Below are 22,454 nucleotides of genomic sequence, written 5' to 3' on the forward strand. Positions count from 1 at the left end.
TAAGTAATCAGCTATGTAGTATGAAGCAGAAAATCGGTGTTGCGACATTTGACAGGGCCACTTCCGTCGCTGTACCGCAAATGCTTGCAGCGACAGCGAAAGCGACAATGAAATTCAATTTAAATTATTAAGCGCGCGAAAATGCGCTGCAAGGAAGCAAAATGAAGCCAATTAAGCGACCGAAGTTGAGGCGCTCAATGATGGTGGCGCAGTTGATGGCAGCGCAGGCAGATGGCGGCGGGTCTTAGTATTGGCATTACCTGTACTGTTGCTGCTGCTACTGCTACTGCCGTTGTTGTTGTTATTGTTATTGCTATCGTATGCCTGTTAATGTAGCTGGTCTCACCTTGATTGTTGCCGATGACTCGATGTGGCAGGTGCGAAAAGTGGCAGCTGGGTAATCAGTGCTTATCAGTAGCTGACAATCTGTTTACACTAGTCACAGCAGTATGCCAGCGGGTTGGGGCCAAGATTGCTATTGAAAAAAATAACGAAATGTTGTAAGGCTATAGAAGAAAGTAGGTGAGTAAGAAGCGAAAGCAAATCTAGTCAAAGGCATATGGCGCTTAGAGCACAGCTGTCCCGATTTTCGAGAGAAGCGTAGCAAATGCGGTTGCAGTTGGCTAACAGTGGCGCAGGGGAGTGAAGTGTGCGTTTCGCAGGCATTACAAAAGGAAGTGAATGCTACACAAAACTGCACAGCTGCACGAATGCTCAGCTTGTTAATAACACTCATAAGCCATTTTAATAATGGCCAAGGGCGACAACAGCGCACAACACTTCCGCGCTGTTGTTGTGTCACAAAAAGCCATGCAACAAAATGAGATGCGAACGCGCGCACAGCTTCTGTTGCAGGTCTTGTAAGGCTTGTTGCAGCACAAATGTGTTGACAATGAAATGTTAAGCTTTTCTTCCCCCTAACTGCTGTTCGCACATAACAAAATTTATGTTTTCGTTTTTTATTTTTCGTTTCTTTTTTGTGTGTTAATTTTATTTTTACACTTCTTGCAGCGAAACAGGAAGCCACAGAGGGACGCCCGAAACAGGAGTTTCCAACCAAAATGACACAATATGGCAATACAATGGCCGTTCAAACGTTGGATGCACAGCGAGTACCGGACCACAGCCACAATTACACAGCGGAAGATAAAAGCGAGCCAACCTCATTAAATGCAACAACAATGGCTAACGCAAATGTAGAAGGTGCGACAGCATTCAGCGCTGGAGGTGACGATGGCGGTGGTGGTGGTGGTGGTGGCGATGGTGGACTTGAAGGACAGTCGCATCATGACTACAAAGGGCCTAGAATGTAAGTGCATTTTCTGTAGAGATATGAAAAGTCATTTTTGCGTGCCATTACGCGTTTTTATTGCACAAACACACACACATACATGCATGCGCAAGGACGCATAGATATCCAGGCGTAGTTTGCCTGTTTGCAACGCTTTTTTAAATTTTTTGTTTATTATTTTTATTTTTTTTAGTTTTTGTTTTAATTATTTGTTTATTCCTAGTGAATCTGGAAATTCCAAGGTTCTTATAGACTAAAAAAAAATAGAAAAAGAAACCAACTTCAGGCTTATCTATAAATTTCATTCAGTGAGAATTTGAAAGTTTGTTTAAGGGATGAAAAGTCAAAAGCCGATTAATTTTAAATTTAACTAAATTCATTAAATTTTCTATGTATCGGTGTATAAGAGGCATAAGCCCTTGGTGTGGGTTATCCAGTATGATTATTTTTGTTTTTGTGGAATGCAAAAATGCATGCGGGATCTTCACATTCTCTGTGACATGCGCAGCTATCACTGTTTAACAGGTTCGAGAAGTGTTCCCTTCATAATTTAAGATTGTTCTGTACGTCAGTCACCAGATCGCCGTCTTTGTTCTTACAAGAAAACGCCCGGTCTTCAAACTTTCTATAAGCCGCCGAACTTTCTGGTAGAATTTTCGGGCGTTGTTCCTATTGGCCAGCATCTCAAGCTCCTCGCACTCACGTATTTCGGCCTCTCGTTTCTTATTTCTCAGATAATACGAGTGAACGAGAGTACTAGACGAAGAAGCCTCTCTCCCACAGCAAATCCGACACCGAATTTGAGCTCCTTTACATGGCAACTGTAGTAGACGTCGCAAGGTCTTATGTTTTTCTTGCTTTGCCCCGTCCATCGCATCTCTTGAAGGGCAGTGATGTCAGCCTTTACTCTCACGGGACAGAGGCATCTTCCCCATTAAGGGACCGGACATTCCAGGTGCATGCCCCTTAAAAAAATATTCCTTATTTCGTTTGCAAGGGTCGTCATCAGTAAATGTAGTTCTCATCCGAGGCTTTGTAAATCTTTTCATTGTGGGGGATTTTTAAGTGGCGGGTCCCAAACCCAGTACTTAGGGTAGGGCTTTTCGACTACTTAGGGTAGAGCTCCTTGATGGTCGTAGCGAGAGGTTTATTTATCGTCAGAAAGTGGTTTGTCACTTTTCTGATTTGAAGTCTAAGTTTTCATAAAGCATCGTTTTATTTGGATAAAGTCGATTCAATAAAACTTGAGGATACCTAATTTTAAAAGGAAACAAAAATTATTTTTCATATTTGTGTTTTTATTGCAAGCTGGTGAATTATAAGCTTCATTTTGTGTAATAATAAAGTAGTCTAAAAGATTATAATTTTTTTATTTGTAACTAACATCACTCCAAAATATTGATATTGGATATAGTGTAAATTTAAAACAAAAATTTTTTTTACGGCGTTGCCACACATATTTTATTGGAAACTACAATAGCAAATTTTAAATATTAGAATTTTGAAAGCTTGAATGAACTTGAAGATATAAATCAAAATAATGGCGTTTAAAAAGCTTAAAGAGAATAATATTTATATTTCGTGTTGCCACATAATTCTGAATGCAAAATAGTAACCCATGGCACATTTTATTTGAATACCAAAATATGAATATCAGATAAAAGGAATGTAAACAAGCTTTAATAAAAAAATAGCTTTTAGCTGGTGTTGCCACCTATTTTTCTGGAAATAATAAATTCACTACAAGGATATATTAATTGTATACATATATATATACTTGTATAATGAATGAAAACGTAAAAATATCTTAAATGCAAACAAAATTTTAGACGGCGTTGCCACCTAATTTTGAGTACAAAATTTTATTTAATAATAAAATTTAATAAAAACCAGGGCGAAAATTGTTTGACTGTCCACAAGAATTAAATACAATTATTTTGTATGGCGTTGCCACCTAACTCTTTAGGCGAAAAAGCTAAATAACAGGCCAGATGAAACAAGTCTTAGTATTATGCAAATTTTCATTTAGAACGTTTTACATAAAAAATATTCTTCTGAATGGCGTTGCCACCTAATTTTTAATATATTATAAAATTTTAATTAACAATAAAACTTAATAAGAGGCTAGGATGCGAGTCAAGCAATATGTGTGAAAAAATTATACATAATAATGGCATATGGCGTTGCCACTTAATTCTTAATAACAGAACAGATGAAATAACTCTCAGTATTATACACATATTGATTGAGAGCGTTTTAAATAATTTTTTTTTTAACAGCGTTGCCACTTATCTTTGATTTCAAAAAATATTGGAATTGCTTTATAATATAAAGTGCAAGATGGCGCAAAATTAGGCACCCTGTCATAATTTTTGCACAGAAACTGTTATGAAAAGTGAACCATTGAAATTCGAGAAGTTTGTTAGAGGTCTAACACGCCAAATTTCTCACCCTTTCGGAGGATTTATAATTTTGCAAATGGCGTCGTGCGTCATTTATATTGGACACTGACGAAAGACAGCTGCGGTATACAGACACAAGCAAAGGAGCGCATAAAGCTCGAATAAAGATTTCCATCACTCAAAATATTTTTTTTTTTTATTTAGTAAAAAAGTTATTCAAAAATAATATTGCATGATTAATTTTGCGCCAACTTGTGTATTACATCTGTGTAATATCTCTGTGAACAAAACTTTATAAATATTTATACATAGTGTGAAATAGTTGAAATTTGCTGGACTATAACTTTGTTCTACAAAAATGGTCTGGTTTGTTGGTGGGTTAAAGAATCCAGAATCCAACTAGCGCTTAACTACAGACTGACTATATCCAGTATGTGCAGTTTAAGCACCTTATTAGGTTGTTGATGTCTAAGCCAGACAGTTGTTCGAGACTCTCGGACACTGGTTTGCCTAGGGTTGGCATTCTCTCCTTCCATAAGGCAGGGCATTCTGCTTGTTTATAACTATGACAGTGTGCTTGTTCCCCGATAGACCAGAAACCTTTTAGCCCCGCCGTTAGTCTTCGTTTCATATTTGTCAGTGCTGATGTTTGTTTGTGGTTGTAGGTGGGTCAAAACGTTCTGCTAACTTTGCATGTTGTCTGGTCTCTCTATCCACATTCCGCGATTTTTAGATATTTTAGGGAAATTCCATTCCGGGTTGCAGTGTGAATACGGATTCTGCCAGAACGTTTTTCATTGCCGATCCTCCTTTTGCCAGTTCGTCCGCTTTTTCACTTCCTTCAATGTTTCGATGTCCCAAGACCCAGATTAACGTTACTTTATGATTTATAGTTAAAGTGGTAAGGCTAAAAATTTTCTACTTGTGATTAGTTTTTCAGAAGATTGCTTTTCTCCTCTAATCACAAAATTTAAATTTGTTGCTCTGTGTAGTTCTAATACTAGTTTTTGAGTTGCTTATTTGTAAATAAACGAATCTTTGTTGTAACATTTTCCGCAGCTTTACTTATTCTCCAACACTTCCTCCTGTGTTTCGCTCATATTCAGTAGCAGGGCACACAAACTGTAGGCGTTGTTCATTGTCTAAAATCAAGTGGCATATGAACTCTCACTTAGGTAGAAATTTATATAGTGGAGGACTTAAGTCTTATATTCCAGAAGGTACACAATATTTAAAAAAAAACTGTTGATGCAATTTTTCAGAATTCATATTATGCATAAATTTAAAAAATTTAATTATTTCCCTTGCTTCAAAATAAAAAAATTAACAAAATAACAAAAAAAAGGGGTATGTGTATATGACAACAGTCTACATACAGTTCTATCAGCTTAAAAAAATGTATTCATTTTTAAACAAGCTTCTTTTTCTTCTTCTCGTTATTAATCACTGCTTGAAGGCGTCGTGGCATTGATCCCACTAGTTGGGCAAGCTCTTTCTGTATTATTTGGTTGCATGCCCCCAACAATTTTTTTCGTTGTCGATTTTGCGTCAGTTATTATACTTCGTCGAATATTTTCGTTCTAAAAGCTCTCAAACCTCTGACTGAAATCCGGACTCTGTGATTGTGCGGTTTGCTTAGGGTCATTGTCTTGTTGGAAAAACCACCCTTGCCGAAGACCAAATCATGCTACTGATGGGCTGAAATGTTTTTAAAAAATAACATTCAAAAAAAAAAAAACTGTTAGGAAATACGAAGCAATTCCAATGCCTAAATACAACCCTGTTTTAGCGCCCTCTACAGTATCTTATACATATTATACATAATTTAAGTATCTACCTATTGTAACTATGAACTAAAAATCCGAACGTTCTTTCTGAATAAAGACATTGAGCTGAACGGACAATATCTCACATCAACAGGTTATGGGCCCAGAGGTCCGAAGCGTATTTATTTAATTCAAAATATTTGCTTTCTGTAATTCCGAAATATATTGAGCGCTGCAAGTCGGCCAACTATAGTATAATTACGAAGAGTAATTATGGTCGAACGATCTGTAAAGATTGAGCCGCTATGTGCCGATAACTATGATACGTGGAAGCTGCACATGCGGGCAATATTGATAAAAGCGGATTTGTGGAGCTACGCGGATGGAACGAAACCATGTCCACACGGGGATGCTGCTGCCAAGTGGAAACTCAACGATCAGAAAGCATGTGCCGATATAATTTTGTCAACAAGTCCCTCGGAATTGGGACTTATATCTGATTGCGAAACTTCTCACGAAATGTGGATGAAGCTACAGTCCACCTTCCAGTCAAAAGGGCCTGCGCGAAAAGCCACCCTACTAAAACGAATAGCGCTTGCACGTTTAAAAGAAGGCGAAAATGTGCGTGAACACTTGAACGAGTTTTTCCACGCGATTAGCAAACTAAAGGAAATAAACGTGACAGTAGGCGACGATTTACTGGCAATCTTGCTTATTTATAGTTTGCCTGAATCATTTGAGACGTTTCGTTGTGCTCTGGAGACCCGGGATGAGCTACCATCGCCTGAGGTCCTGCGGGTAAAAATCCTTGAAGAAGATCAGTCCAGAAAAGCTAAAGAAGCTGCTGCAGAGCAAAATGGGTTACTTGCAAATTCTAAAGTAAAGCATTTTAAGAAGTTTGTTAGCAACCCTTCCGGTAATGTGAAGCGAAAGGCAAAAGGCGAATCCAGAACGTGCTATAGTTGCGGCCGAAATGGACATATTGCACGAAATTGTCGAGCAAAACAGAACACAAAAAGTTCATACCCAACTGCACGCCGTATTGCAAATGGAGAAACTGAAAATTCTTTTCTATTTGAATCTGCCTGTTTGTCAGCTAATTCGTGGAGTTATTGGTGTCTGGATAGCGGTTGCTCATCCCATATGAGCTCTTACAAAAACTCTTTCGATAACTTCAAGGAAATGAGCAGAACGTTGAGCCTTGCAAACAACGACACAGCAGAACTCAAAGGCGTCGGAAATATCAAAGTAGATGTCGACAAAAAGGACGTTACGGAGCGAATAAACCTTGAACAGGTGATGTATGTACCAGACTTAAGAACGAATTTGTTGTCCGTATCAAAAATTGCAGATAAAGGCTACGAGGTACGTTTTCGTCGAGACGAGGCAGAAGTCATCAAAAGTGGAAAAACAATACTCTTAGCGAAAAGAATTGGTGGTTTGTACTACGTAAACACTACACAAACTGTTGCTGATGTAGCTGAAAATAAACACACAAAATTATACAAATGGCATATTAGCATGGGTCATCTCAACGAGAGAGACTTAAAGCGTTTGCCGAATATGGTACATGGCATTGAAGTCAACGCAAAGGAACCAATGCCTCCGTGTGAAATTTGCTTAAGTGAGAAGCAAACACAAAAGAGCTTCGCTAAACATAAACAAGGGGAACGACGTACGACAGATTTGATTGAAATCGTACATACAGACGTTTGCGGGCCGATGAGAACTGCTTCTCACTCCGGGGCCAAATACTTCGTAACATTCACAGATGACTACTCCAAATACAGTGAAGTCTATTTTATCAAGCACAAATCTGAAGTGCTTGAAATATTTAAGAAATTTAAAAATTCAGCTGAGACACTCACTGGCAAAAGAGTGAGGGCATTGCAATCCGACAACGGCAGGGAGTATATAAATCACGATTTCCAGAAGTATTTAGATGACTGCGGTATTAAAAGGCGATTAACAGCCCCATATACGCCGCAGCAGAATGGCGTTTCTGAGCGCAAAAACCGCACATTATTAGAAATGGCCAGGTGTATGTTAAGACAAGCTAATTTGCCGTTGACATTCTGGGCAGAGGCGGTAAATACAGCCAATTATATAAGGAATAGATGTCCAACAAAATCTCTAAGCGATGAAGTACCACTTAAGGTTTGGACGGGCAAAACACCTACCGTTGCACATATGAAGCCTTTTGGTGTCAAAGCGTTTGTTTTAATAAAGGGAAAAACAACTGGCAAATTCGATTCTCGCTCAGAAGCATGTATCTTTGTTGGATATTCTAGCGAAGCCAAGGCTTATCGATTGTGGTTGCCGAAGAACCGAAAAATAGTCATTAGTCGCGACATAAAATTTTGCACAGAAATGTTTTACAATAACGTCGATGAACCACTTAAACAACAAATAATTGATATTATTGTGCAACCAAACGACGATTTAAATATGCCCGAAGAGGATACGAGTAAAACAGAAAACGTGAACGTGAAAAACGAACAACGTAGTAGAGGTAGGCCACGATTGGACAGAAAAGGGTTGCCAGGACGTCCAAAGAAAATATACAAAAATATAATAGAAGAAACTGCTGACACTAACGATTCTGATAACAGCACAGATTTTGAAGACTGTGAATTTGCAAATTTGGCTATTAGCAATGACCCAACAACAATAAAAGAAGCTATAAGTGGCGACGAAGCAGCAACTTGGTTGCGCGCAATCGAAGATGAGTATTTTGCGCAACTATCGAATAACACTTGGGATATTGTTGAGAGTCCTCTTGATAGAAAAATTATTGGAAGTCGTTTTGTTTTTCGCACAAAGGAAGGAAATACAAAGAAAGCACGTCTTGTGGCGAAAGGCTGCTTCCAACGTCCAGGGGAGGATTTTACCATTACGTACTCCCCAGTCACACGTCTTGCATCGGTTAGACTAATGGTTGCACTGTCAGCAGAAATGGGGTTAGTGATACACCAGATGGATGTGATTACAGCGTATTTGAATGGTGATCTTGATGAAGATGTCTATATGGAGGTTCCTGAATATCTAGATGTGATGCTAAAGAAGGTAATATTGAGAGAGTCTGAATCAACACTGGGTCCGAAAGCAAAACATATCCAGAGCACGGCCCAGACATGGCAAAAGTTACTTAAAAGCTGTAATAAACCGGTATGTAGACTTAGAAAATCGTTATATGGCCTACGCCAGTCTGGTTACCAATGGTATCAGAAGCTTACGACTAAACTGCTAAAAATTGGTTTAATACCATCGAAACGTGATCCATGCTTATTTTTTATGAGAAAAAATGAGAAGATAATGCTAATTACGATTTACGTTGATGATCTGTTAATGGCATCAAATGATGAGCAGTTGTTGAAGCAAGTGAAGCGGTCCTTAGCTGAGAATTTCGAAATGAAAGACATTGGTCCTATTAAAACTTGTTTAGGAATAGAATTCCATCAGGATTTAAAAACAAATAGCGTATTTCTAGGGCAACGTAAATATGCCGAGGAGATTTTGATACGATTCGGTATGGAGCAGTGCAAGCCCATACAAACTCCAATGGAACTAAATTGCAGGTTGGAAAAACCAGCTAGCGCAAACGAAAGCGAAATGAAAGTCTATCCATATCAAAACTTATTAGGCGCTCTGATGTATTTATCTGTTACAACGCGTCCTGACATTGCATTTGCGGTGAGTTTTTTAAGCCAGTTTAATTCTAATTACAGCCTACAGCACTGGAAAGCTGCTAAACGGGTGCTAAGATATGTGAAAGGCACCATCAACTACGGCCTTCTATACGAGAAAAGTGATTCCGAGCTATATGGTGTTGCTGATGCTGATTGGGGAGCTAATTTAGGTGATAGGCGTTCTTATTCAGGTTTTGCTTTCATTCTCGCTGGCGCATCTATATCATGGGAGGCGCGAAAGCAACGTATAGTGTCACTTTCTACCACGGAATCGGAATACATGGCGTTATGTGAAACAACAAAGAGGCACTTTATTTGCGCGAAATTTTAAATGAAATTGGATGGCAGCAAAACTGTATCACAATATACAATGACAGCCAAAGTGCGCAAAATTTAGTGAAAAGCTCGGCATATCATTCGCGCACGAAACACATAGATGTTCGTCATCATTTCATTCGCGAAAAATATCAAAATGGCGACATCGATCTACAATATATTCAAACAGAGGAAATGCCAGCCGACGTGCTAACTAAGGGGTTATCTTCGCAGAAACATTACAGATGCATCTTGGACTTGGGCATGAAAGAGGCTGACGGCAAAAATTGAAATTCTTCGAGGGGAGGTGTTAGGAAATACGAAGCAATTCCAATGCCTAAATACAACCCTGTTTTAGCGCCCTCTACAGTATCTTATACATATTATACATAATTTAAGTATCTACCTATTGTAACTATGAACTAAAAATCCGAACGTTCTTTCTGAATAAAGACATTGAGCTGAACGGACAATATCTCACATCAACAAAAACTAACATTTAAAAAATTTTTATAGCAAATAAAAAGTTTAAAATATTACTAAAAAAATTAAAAAAAAAAATAGTTTAAATAAATTCGAATAAAAAAAATTAAATACAATAAAATAATGATATGAAAATAAAAAAAAAAAATTTACATAAAGATAATGTAAGAACAAAATTTATGAAAAATTAAAATAATAGTTTATTAAAATAAAATAATTTAAAAAATAACTACAAAAAATTTAAAATATTCATTTTAAAGGGGGAAACCGGTTTAAGAGGCCGAAATTTTGGTGTTTTTCGAGAATTTTTTGAACAAGGAAGGAATAATTAGAAATTTTTTAAACTTGGTGGGTATTTTACTCATACTTTTAGGTACACTCTAAAAGTTTTTCAAGCCATTTCCGCCGGAAGTAATGGCGTTAGAGCGTGTTGTCCATGGACGGGCGCCATCCGAGTATCTTGCTGGTGGGCATTCCTGAAGTAGCGAGTTTTCTCCGTTATCAACAACAATTTTTTTTTTCGTTAACAAAGTTTCCTAAGAATATGAACCTAATTGTGATAAAATAATATTGAAAATTGCATATCCTTGAGGCGCTTGAACATAATTTAATTTTTTCATACCATATTTTTTCATCTATTTTGCTTAAAAAAAGTTATATTAATATAATATTATACATATTAATTTTTTAAATTTTTTCGGAGTATTCTTTATTCAATCTTTAGTCATATGAACCTTATTCTGGGTTCCGGGTTCTGGGTTTAATTGGGTTCATATGACTAAAGATTGAATAAAGAATACTCCGAAAAAAATTTATAACGATTGGTCGATAACTTTTTGAGCTAGATTGCCCACCAGTCGAAAAAAGTAGTTTCGAGAAAAACGTCGTTCTAACTAACGCGCCCTACGGTGCGAAACCGAGGGGTAGTCACTTAAGTGCTCATGGAATCGAGAGTAATGCGAATTTCGCTTCAAAATTTGTACCACATATTCTTGAGTAGTTATACTAACAATTTATGCAATAAAAAAATCGATTTTTTTATAAGTCTAAACTGGTTTCCCACTTAATATAAATATTAAAAATAAAAAAATTGAATATAAAAAAATAACTACAATATATAGAAATTAGAAACAGATAAATATATATAAAAAATTGTTATTAAAAGAAGTTCAAAAAAGCAGTATAAATTATAAAAAAAATGTAATAGAAGGAAAAAGTAAAAAATAGCGAAAAAATAGTAAAACAAAATATTTAATTCTAAAAGAAGCAAAAATAAAAAAGTTAAAAAAATAAAAGTAATTAACTCAAATTATAAAAAGTTAAAAAACTGCAAAAAACCTTAAAAATATTAAATTCGCAATAAAAAATTTCAAAATAAAAAAAAAATACTTATAATAAATAAATAACTATCTAAATAAAAACAGTAAAGAGTTAAGAAATAAATAAATAAATAAATAAGAACTACAACACAAAAGCAAATAAAAAAATTAAAAAATTACAAAAAACTAAAAAATAATAATTTATTAATAAACAATTTAAATATGAATAATAAAAATAATAAAATGAAGTGTAATAAAACTATAATATAAAACTTCAAAATTAAAAAAATAAAATTAATAAACAAAAAAATTTAAAAGCAAATAATTAATTAAAAAACAATGCGAAAAAAATCAAACAGAAAATATAAGATATTAAAAAAAAATTTAAATATAAATAATAATAAAAAAATTAAAAACAAAAATTAACAAAAAATAAATAATAAAAAGCATTTGACCATAAATGAAACAAAAACCATTTACAAAATAAATAAAAAAATTAAGAAAGTAAATAAAAAATGAAAAAAGTAAAGTAAAATTAAAAAAGTTAAGTAAAAAATAAATGTTAATAAATAAGAAAAATAAAAACAAATAATAATACATTATTAATAAACAATTTATATATAAATAATAAAATTGAAAATAATAAAATATAATAATAAAAAAAAATTAAAAAATTAAAAAATAATAATAAATAAATTCACAAAAATTCAAAATGAAATCAAAAAATTAAATATAATGAAATAAAAATTTGAAGAACTAAATTATAATAAAAAAAAAAGAAAATAAATAACTAACTAAATAAACAAAAAAAATAAAAAAAGTAAAAAAATAGAAATTATAACAAAATAATAAAATTAAATTTAATAAAATAAAATATAAAAATTAAAAAAAAAAAATTTAAAAAAAAATTCTAAAATGAAAAAAAAAAATTAATAAATAAATCCATTTCTTTGCCAATGTGTGCCCGTGCAAACCCAAATCGACGGCGACGTTTTTTCTCTGAAATCAGAGGCTTTTTAGGTAGTGCGCTGCTGAAATACGTGCTATTATTAAGATATCCCTCCCCTTAGATGAATATTTTTCCCGATTGTCTCGACGATATGTTGCACCAACTTCGAAGTACTAATTCTTGGATTTTTGACGACTTCCCTTCAAACGCTTCTGGACTACTGCTTTTGGGTTTTTTTATTTTTATACGAATTCATACGAATTATCACTATTGTGTATGTATGTAATAGCAACAACGATCTGTCAATTGAAATTTTCGAATAACGGTATTTTACAGCTACGTTTTCAATGCTTGCTTTGCTTGAGTGAACTACAGCAGATGCATGGCGTGTAGACTTTTGTCATACCGCTTTTCTGTTATTTTGCTAATTTTTTTGTTACAAAACAAGTGAAATTAAAATAAATTTTTAAAATATAATTTTTGTTATTTTACGAATTCCGAAAAAAATATAATGCATCAATAATTGTTTTAAACTATTGTATACCTTCTGGAAAATATGCCGACGCATGTAAACTTAATTTGTGAAACAACACTAAGACGCACGCCGGAGGAGGAGCTCAGCCAAACACCCAAAAAGGGTGTAAGTGCCAATTATGTTTGTATGTATGTATCATATGTAGACTTAAGTCCTTCCCTCTATATGCATTGAGGAGTCTCTTTACTCACCTTAGAAAATATGGGCAATCCTAGTATAAAGAAGTTGCCCGTTTTTAGCTGCTCTGGTATCTTCAGGAACTCCATGTAAAGGAAAACCAATTTACGCGTGGGTACCGAGTAGTCTTCCCAATTGCAGCCATACAATGCATTTAGTAGACCCTCCGAAGCCACTGTCAATTGGTTGGCGTAATAGCAGGGCAAGAATATTTGTAGAATCGTTACATTAATGAATTGCAGCATCGCAAAGAAGTGACCCGGATTATCTTTCAAACTTTGCTAAAATTTACAAGCATTGAATTATAAATTATTTAAATTATTATTTGCACAAAAATCTGTTTATCAGCTTTAAACTTACACCATGCAGGTAGTAAATGGTGAAGCACAAAACAAAGGAATTCACAACGATTTGCGACAAAACCGGTACTGAGACTAACAACTCGCAATCCTTTGTCCTGCTGCAAAGAGCGGCGGCATACAAGAATGGGAACAATATACAACTTTTTTTTTTTTCAATTTCAATTTTTCTTTTTCAATTTTTACTTACTTCCGCACTTGCTGATGCAATTGCCAAATGTCACGTAGTTCCTTTACCATCTCCACCTCCTGCAATTGGCGCAGTCCCTCCATGCGTCTGCCAATCAATTTGTACATCATAGCCAAATGAAATATGAAGTAGCAGGCCATCATATCCATAGTAATGTTGGTTATGCAAGTGAGTGCCATGCAGATCAGCTCATAAATGTACACGAACCAGCAGGTGCGCGGATTATGCCAGTCGTAAACAACGTAGTAGGGAAATAGTAGCTCATAGCGGTAGGGCCTCAACATAGCATACAGACATGCTGCACACACCATGCCACATCCGCTCATATAGATGAATGCTACACGCGCAAAACTACGATGTTTGCTCAGCCAAAAGGCGCGTTCACTTTTGCGCAAACGAAAAACTGGATTCTGGACGAATTCCTCAATGAAAGCGTGCGTCTGTTTGCGATGGCGCCAAAAGGAATGGAATTTCAAGAGCATCGTCAACTCGGTGATTATCATAGGCAGCTGATTGGCTGCCTCATCGAAGGTATCGAAGGTAAACAATTGCAGTGTCATTAGCGAGACGAATAGGAAGGTGATCGGCACATGCAACAGGTAAGGATGCCATCGTCGCAAACGCCGATAGAATGGGTGTCGATGCGGCTCGCAGGGCCAATACCAAAGTCCATCGAGTTGTAATATGCGAATTAATTTGACGGCAGCGGAGATATTTTCGTTGCGCGACATTGCGTAGATGAGAAGAATTGAATTGAAGGAAATCGGGGGAAGCGCTCTTATATGGATGTGTTGGCGACAGGTGGGCTAGGTATTATACACAAACCCAATTATGTATGTGTGCGAATGGGAGTCAAGACTAAAGTGACAGATGTTTGAAATTGTATTTATTGTAAATTAGTATTTCCGCTGCATTTTAAGCGCTCAAAATATGCCTCATTACCGTAATTTGTAGCATAGTAATTATCATAATTTTAGAGCGAAATTTAGAAAATTGCCCTGATTGCAGGTTGCAAAATTCTCGCAATTAAAAGTTAAATGCATTTTAGAGACCTCGTTGGTGTGCACGAAACGCAACTTAAAGTAATGCAGAAATTCGGTAAAAAGCAACCTTAGGTAGCAGCAGTAAGTAGCCACTAACAGAAAGGCTCTCGCAATAAAACAAGGCAAACACCATTTCATACCCCATAGAACAGACTTTTGTTGCTCAGCAGAGCTACACTTCAATACGTCCTTTACCACAACTTTTCCAAGGAGAGAGGGTTGGGACAATCGGGTAGTGGCCAATACAAATGTTGTCAGAGTATACACTGATGGTGCCAAGCTCAATGAACACGAGGTAGGAGATGACTGCCAGCATTTCCTTCCGGCTAGCGGATCATTGTAGCGTATTTAAAGCTGAAATTCTGGTTCTCAGGGAAAGCCTGTTGGTCTTAACCCTAGAAAACTAAACTTTTTTTTAAACGCTTAGAACTAAAGCTCGCCTATCAGGCTACTTTTTAAAAAACAAAATTCTTCTCTAATTTTTTGTAAGTTTTTGTATTGAAAAACAATTTATTTTTTGAGAGTTGGAGTATTTAACTATAATATAAAAAAAATATTTCATCAAACAGTTTTTATAAGCCAATTATGTACTTACTAAATTAACACTTAATTTTTTTTTTTTTGCAAGGATATCATTTAGAAAAAATTTTATAATTTTTTTTCTTTAAAACAAAAACATAAAATTCATATTTTTCTTATAGCTATTTGTACCAAGTTTCATAAAAATGAAGAATTTCAAATATATTATTAACATTTTGTTTTGTACATAAAAATTAATTCAGACCTTTTTTCTTATATCACATAGCAATTTGGGGATCTATGTGCCAGGCAGTATGTTCTATTGCATTTTGCACAATAATAAACACTCATACGTTTCTTGCTTGAGTAATTGCACATTGATCTTTTCCCTTTCTTTATTTGTGGTTCAGAGTTTTCTTGCTGCTCTTCGGAGCTATGAATGGAGTCGGTTATTGCTTCACGAACTCGTTTTTGCATAGATGGTCTTTCTTGATGTCTCATTGAGGGCCAGTCACAGCACAAATCCTTACTTAGATCCTTAATGAAATCCCTTCTGCTCATTGGCTTTATTTGTTTTTGGTCACAGTTTGAAACATAGAGAATATAACTATTCAATACTGCCATATTTATCATACCGTAAACATACATAATGGCCAACGTCTGGTTTCGCGGCTGCAGCTGGCATGCCAACACATCTGATCAAAAGTGTCAACAGCACTTTTTGTTGCATTATAGGATTCAATAATTAGAGGTTTTTTTTGATAGTAAGTTAAGTGTGCGTTCGTTGTGCATAGTTGATATTAAAAAAACAGTTTTATGAAGCTTTGCTTTATAGCTAACAAGACTTAACTTATCATGGAAACCGAACATGGATGTTCCAATACGACGGGATATATTATGCTTGAACTCATCTGGAATTACTTTTTTGTTAGTTTTGATTATTCCAATTGAAGTTAACTTATAAGGATCCGCTAATAGCTGTTCTGCTAATGGTATGGAAGTGAACCAATTGTCTACAGTTATGTTTCTATTTGTTTCATGTATAGTTCTAGTGAGAAGCTTACAATAATAAGAACCTGACGGTTCGCCAGCTACTGTATTAAAATTTTTTCCCAAATATGGTGAAGCATCAAACATATCGCACCCTAAATACAAAAGGGTCACAACTCAAAATGTACCTTGTGCTCAAATATGAGCGAGATGTTATCAATAAAACGGTCCGCGGATGACATATGGCGAAAATTTATTTATTTTTTTTTTTTTTTTGGTAGGACTGTTATAAGCTTATATGGCAAATTTCAGCGTGATATGTCACATAGTTTGTTTTCTGTGCTACTGTAAACAAGTCAAGCTCGAGTGTGGAAAATTTTGAGTTGTGCCCCTTTTGTATTTAGGGTGCGATATATTTAGTTCTGACATCGCAGACTAACACAATTTTTATTCCGTATTTAGCTGGTTTGTTTGTTATGTACATTCGGAATGGACATCGACCTCTAAATGCTAGTAGCTGTTCGTCTATTGTCACATAAGACCCCGATTTAAAGTTATCTCTACATTGCTGAATAAAAATCTCCCATATGTTTCTAATGGGAGCAAATTTACCGGTCTTTCTTCTATTTTCTCGTGTGTTCCGATCATCAAAATGAAGGCAATTTATAAGAAATCTGAAACGTTCCATACTCATTGTAGCAACATTTTTAGATCCGCAGAGCAAAGGATCAAAAAGCTCTTTAGTTGACAAATGGTTGTTCTTTAGCGCACCACTTAAAACCAAAGTTCCAAGGAGAGTACGAAGTTCTTCTGTTCTAGTTAATGATGTGGTTCTGGTTTGTTTTTTGTAGTTATTGGATTTAACTTTAATGTCTTCGTTGGTATGCAGAAGAATTTCTTCAATTATATTTGGTGTGAAAAATTTTTCAAAACAATCTAAAAACTTTGTAACATCCCTAAATTCTCTCTTTGATCCCGGTAAAATATGAGCAATATTCCTCGCTGGAGTTCTACTTGAGCTTCGTTTTGTAGAAGACGGTTCAGTCGATCAAATGAAATTGTTCTTATCTCTTACAACAGCTTCGGAAGGCTTGATTATTAAAGAGCCATTAGGTTGGTCATTACTTTGTGGTACGTCTATAGGTGAAACTGCAACAGGAGTCAATTCTTGATTGCCTACAATTGTAGCGCACTGCCTGGCAGCAAGCGCTGCATTTGGTAATCTGAACCGACTGTGGCACTCTCGCATCCTAAGAACAAAACTTTAAATTTACAATACCACCGCAACATCGGTCCTCCTATATGAATTTGAGAACTGGTTCAGTTCCGAGCACATAGGAATCAGCTTCAAGCGTTTATCAACAAATGCCTTAGGGTTATATGCCGAATTTTTTGGCGAAGGAACAGCCACGAGAGCCCACCTCTTCTGCTTGCTGATAGCTACCTAATCAACCTTGAAATCAAAAGACGAAAATGGAACTGGATTGGACATACTCTCCTTTGAGAAGACGACAATATTGCAAAAATGGCTTTTCAAGGGAACCCACGAGGAAGCCAGCGCAGAGGACGCCCACTACAAACTCGGATGCGTACTATTCTAAATGAGAGCTGTTCGACCGGCATCAGGAACCAGGAACTGACAGAAATCGTTGTAGAGCCTTTTCTGTTAGCATCCTATGCTCCGACTAGGAACGATAACATGTGCAGAGAGATATTTTTTTTTTTTTTGTATTTTAATTCTTTATAAAAATGCCATCTAAAAGTATATATAATATTATCAAGGAATAAAAAGAATTAGAAAAGGATAGCAGTCAATTACAGCACTGATGATGTCGAAGATAAAGATAAAGCAGGGTAAAAGCCCATTTTGTAACAACTTCGATTTCATTAATGCACATCTTGCAACATCCAACTTAGATCGTATAAGTGAGGTGAATAGCAACTTTGGCGTATATGGATCTGTAAAATCTAAACTAAAAAGTCGAATAAAGGGAAGTGAAGAGTATGACTCTCGACGAACAAAACTAAAACTCTACTAGGCTCTCTTCATGCTCGTCCTAACGTATGGCGCAGAAGCGTGAACGATGACAACATCCGATCAAGCGACGCTTGGAGTGTTTGAGTGAAAGATTCTGCGTAAGATTTTATTTGATGCGGTATCAGCTGGTGGTAGCAGAGGAATTGAAAGGCCTCCTTTGCGTTGGAAAGATCAGGTGGAGAAGGACTTGGTATGTCCAACTAACCAATTAAGAAGAAGAGAAACCTGCGTTCCGGAACACGTGGGTAACGTGGGTAACGAGATCTCTGACTCTTTCGCTAGGATGGGCTCTGAGGCCAACTTCTTTGGCTCATTCTGCCACTCCCTTTTGCAGCCATCAGAGCCACAGTTAGCTAACGGGCTACTCTAGCCCACAAGCGAGGTTGGCAAGCTGAGGGAGGCTGTAGACGAACAAAATGAATGATGTTTCCTGTCTTGTCCGACCGACTGTAGCAGATCTTATCCTTAAGCAGAAGAGACGGTGGGCAGCTGGTTGGACTGATAATGGACCATTTTCTATGCGACGCTCATGGAAATCAGGCTTGAGGTCTTTGGCACCACAAGATCTACTCAGATTTCTTCGGTGGTCGGGTATGCATAGTTAAAGAAAATGAGAGAGGAAATCCGAGTGCAGTACAATGGACTTAATGTTGTCTGAAGGCTGCACTTTTTAGAAAAAACAACAAAAAAAAAACTTACGCCAAACTTCATCAACTCGAAATAAGTGGACGTGCAAATGGCCTCGCGAAGCCAAAGCCTTGTTGGAACGTGTTCTCGTTTATTCGATCACACAGAAAGTGAAAAAATGTGTATTCAGTGAATTGACGTAACTGACATTTAGTCTGAGTAATAAAGGTGATGCCAGATTTGTGATATATTATCCATTTCAACACTTTCCCTTAAATCTGACATCGCTTACAAATTTTTGTTATAAATAAATTATGTACATATTCCCGAAATATACAACTTAAATTGGTTTCATTCCGAGATTTTGTATACAATGAACGTGCTTGGTTGCTGACCAACTTTTTGTCAAAACGCCCGCTGGCATTTCTTCAGTGCTAATATATTTTATGAGGGGTGCCTTTTATATTTCGGGACTAGAGAACAAAAACAAATTTTAATCCTCGAAAATCACTTTATTGTTTTTCAAAATATTCTCCATGAAGATCTATACACTTTTGCATGCGTTTGAACCAATTGTCGAATCACTTTTGCCACTCTGAATGAGGTACCTCCAAAACATGCATTCTGAATGCCGCAACCGCAAAATGCAGCTGTTTAAACCGATGTGTGAGAGCTCGCATTGTCCTGGTGAAGAGTGATTGGTTTCGTTTGGATGGCGATTGGTTTTCCTAATTTCTTGGAAGACAACTGGCAAACAAATGGTTGTGTACCACTCAGAATTTATTGTTCTGCGTTGTTCTAGTGGTACGGTTGCGACATGTCCAGTTTTTCCGAAAAAACAGGCGACCATTTGCTTGAAAGTGCTTCATGCGCGAACAGCTTTTGTTGGATTTGGCTCATCTTGAAACACCCATGCAGTCGACTGCTATTTACTTTCGGGCTCATACGCATAAATCCATGATTCATCACCTGTCACGATGTCATAGACGTGTTTCGAAGCCCCGCGATCGTATTTTTTGAGCATTTCCTTCGACCAATCGACACGAGCCTTGTTTTGGGCGATTGACAAATTGTGTGGGATCCAACGCGAACAAATTTTTTTGACAGTTAAATGTTTATGCAATATTGAATGTATGCTGGTCCCACTAATGCCTAAGATTGTCTCACTCTCACGATAGGTCACATGACGATCTTGCAATATCAGTTCGCGCACAGCATCAATGGTTTTCGGAACAACAACTGATTTTGGGCGACCTTTCACGAAATTCTTCTTGGAGTGAACTACGACCACGATTGAATTCACCATACCATCGATAATCACTGGTCCTTGATGGAGATTCATCGCCAAAAAATGAATTAAGTTCATCCATGCAACGTTGCTGAGTTAATCCACGCCGAAAGTTCAAAAAATAATCGCACGAAAATGTTCACGATTTAATTCCATTTTTGGACCGAGATGGATATTTTAAGTTACTGTGAACAACACAAATAGCGCTGGTATTTCAAAATGTTCTGAGTCAAACTTTGTGATACAGCTGTCAGTTGCCAGATTGCAATACCAGGGTGCCAAAAATAAAAGGCACCCCTCGTATAATAATGTCTTTTCTTTCAACAGCTTCACGGAAAAAGCGATGACGTATATCGACATGTTTGGTTCGATTATGGAAAATTGGTTTCTTGCTTAGCTTACCAGCTCCTTGGTTGTCATTGTAGATAATTACTGTTCTGTCTTCGCCGGTTATTTCTCTGACTTACCTCTTCAAGTGAATCAGAAAGCGCCATGTATTCAGCTTCGGTGCTTGACATAGCCACTGTACGCTGTTTTCTGGACTCCCAACTTATTGCTCCGTTCGCTAATTTAAATGTTAACCCGGTATATGATCTTCTGTCATTAATATTTGACCCCCAATCGGAATCGGCGAATTCTTCTAAGGTGCTGTTTTTGGTTCTAGTAAAAGTCATTCCAAGATTCGGTGTACATTTCAAATAGCGCAATACTCGCTTTGCAGCCACCCAGTGTGCACTTCCGTAGTTGGTGTTAAATTGACTCAATACGCTTACTATATGTTCAATGTCTGGTCTTGTTGAAACAGCCAAGTACATTAGTGAGCCAACTAGATTCTGGAATGGCAGTTTGCTTGCAGAATTACGTTCTTCTTCGGTTTTCGGAGACATTGCCTTAGACAGCTTTATGCTTGTGTTTGCATGGTGTGGCGACCGGCTTACATTCTTCCATGTTAAATCTTTTCAGTAATTGAGTTACATATTTCGATTGACACATTGTAATATTTTTCAGTTTTTATACATTGATTAAATTCAATTCCGAGGTAAAACTTTATCGGGCCTAGAACCTTCATTTCGAAAGCAGAGGCACGTTCTTTTTTTTTTTTTGTTCTAATTTTTGCTTTCTGTTTGACGCTACGATTATTTCGTCAACATATATGGCATATCGCACCCTAAATACAAAAGGGTCACAACTCAAAATTTTCCACACTCGAGCTTGACTTGTTTACAGTAGCACAGAAAACAAACTATGTGACATATCACGCTGAAATTTGCCATGTAAGCTTATGACAGTCCTACCAAAAAACGAAAAATTTATTTTTGCCATATGTCATCCACGGACCGTTTTATTGATAACGTCTCGTTCATATTTGAGCAAAAGGTACATTTTGAGTTGTGACCCTTTTGTATTTAGGGTGCGATATGTTTGTTTTTGTACATATACAGATCATATACGGATCACATTTCGATGCTGTCATGTTCATATTTTGTAGCTTCTGATCTAGCTTTTGGTACCACAATCTACCCGACTGTTTTAAGCCATAAATTGCCTTTTTTTAATAAACAGCCGTTGTCTTTCGTGTATTGAGATGCTTCAATATGTCATGCAAATTGTTGGGCAAAGTCATGTATATTTTGTTTTCTATAGTTTCGTTCAAATATGCACTTACAAAATCGAGCTGGTGGTTCTCTAAGCCTATTTCTGCTGAAAAAGCCATTAGCAGCCGTATGGTATTTAGCCTAGCGACAGTAGCAAAGGTTTCATTATAATCAATTCCAGCCTTTTGAGTGAATCCTTTTGCTACCAGTCTAGCTTTTCTGGTGTCAACGCTGCCATGTGATTTGTATTTAGTTCGAAAAGCCCTCTTAGATTGGACGATCTTCTTCCCAACGGGTCGATCTACGATTTCCCAAGTATTATTTGACATAAGCGTTCGGTATTCTTTTATCATGGCATTCTTCCATTCGGTTGCTTCAGGACTTGAGAGGGCTTCTTTACTGGTTTCTGGGTCGGTACTATGGGCTAATGCTGTACTGTGATGTTCATCTTCGAGCACCGCTTCCGGATCACTGGAGGAATTTTCGTCACTTGATGACATGTCGAAAACTGGTACCATATTGCATTCTAACCGTGGTCTACCGCGAGACTTGATCGTAATTTTCTTTCGGCGACCTCTACCTCGTTTAACAGCACGTGACGCTTGAGCGCCCAAATCTTCAGTTGTTTGAGGTTGTTGTTGTTGGTGAACCATTAAATTTATTGTTTTATTGTAAAGCCGGAAGCCATTAAAATTTTTAATTAAAGAGTTAAATCAAAAATTTAAATTACGTTTTTAAAAGAGGTTATTTTACATATATTCTGTTGAACTGCAATCCCCCACAAGCATAATTCGGTAGTTTTTTCTATGGATGGAATGATGACGTAGTAGTTGATCCCATGTGAAATGATCCAAATATTTGGGATATTACCGTACATGT

The 22,454-nt window shown here is 36.5% G+C and overlaps 1 protein-coding gene across 4 annotated transcripts in view; it reads left to right on the top strand.

Annotated features, from left to right (window-relative positions):
* LOC128855856 (sodium/hydrogen exchanger 9B2) overlaps window positions 1-22,454 on the top strand; it is a 203,512-nt gene that overhangs the window by 78,240 nt on the left and 102,818 nt on the right. For all 4 annotated transcript variants that reach the window (XM_054091067.1, XM_054091066.1, XM_054091065.1 and 1 more), the window contains one exon: window positions 1,012-1,309. In XM_054091067.1, coding sequence (XP_053947042.1) covers window positions 1,012-1,309 — 298 coding nt within the window. The remainder of the gene's footprint in view (window positions 1-1,011; window positions 1,310-22,454) is intronic.

Source organism: Anastrepha ludens, chromosome 2 (genome assembly GCF_028408465.1).
Source record: "Anastrepha ludens isolate Willacy chromosome 2, idAnaLude1.1, whole genome shotgun sequence".
NCBI lineage: Eukaryota > Metazoa > Arthropoda > Insecta > Diptera > Tephritidae > Anastrepha > Anastrepha ludens.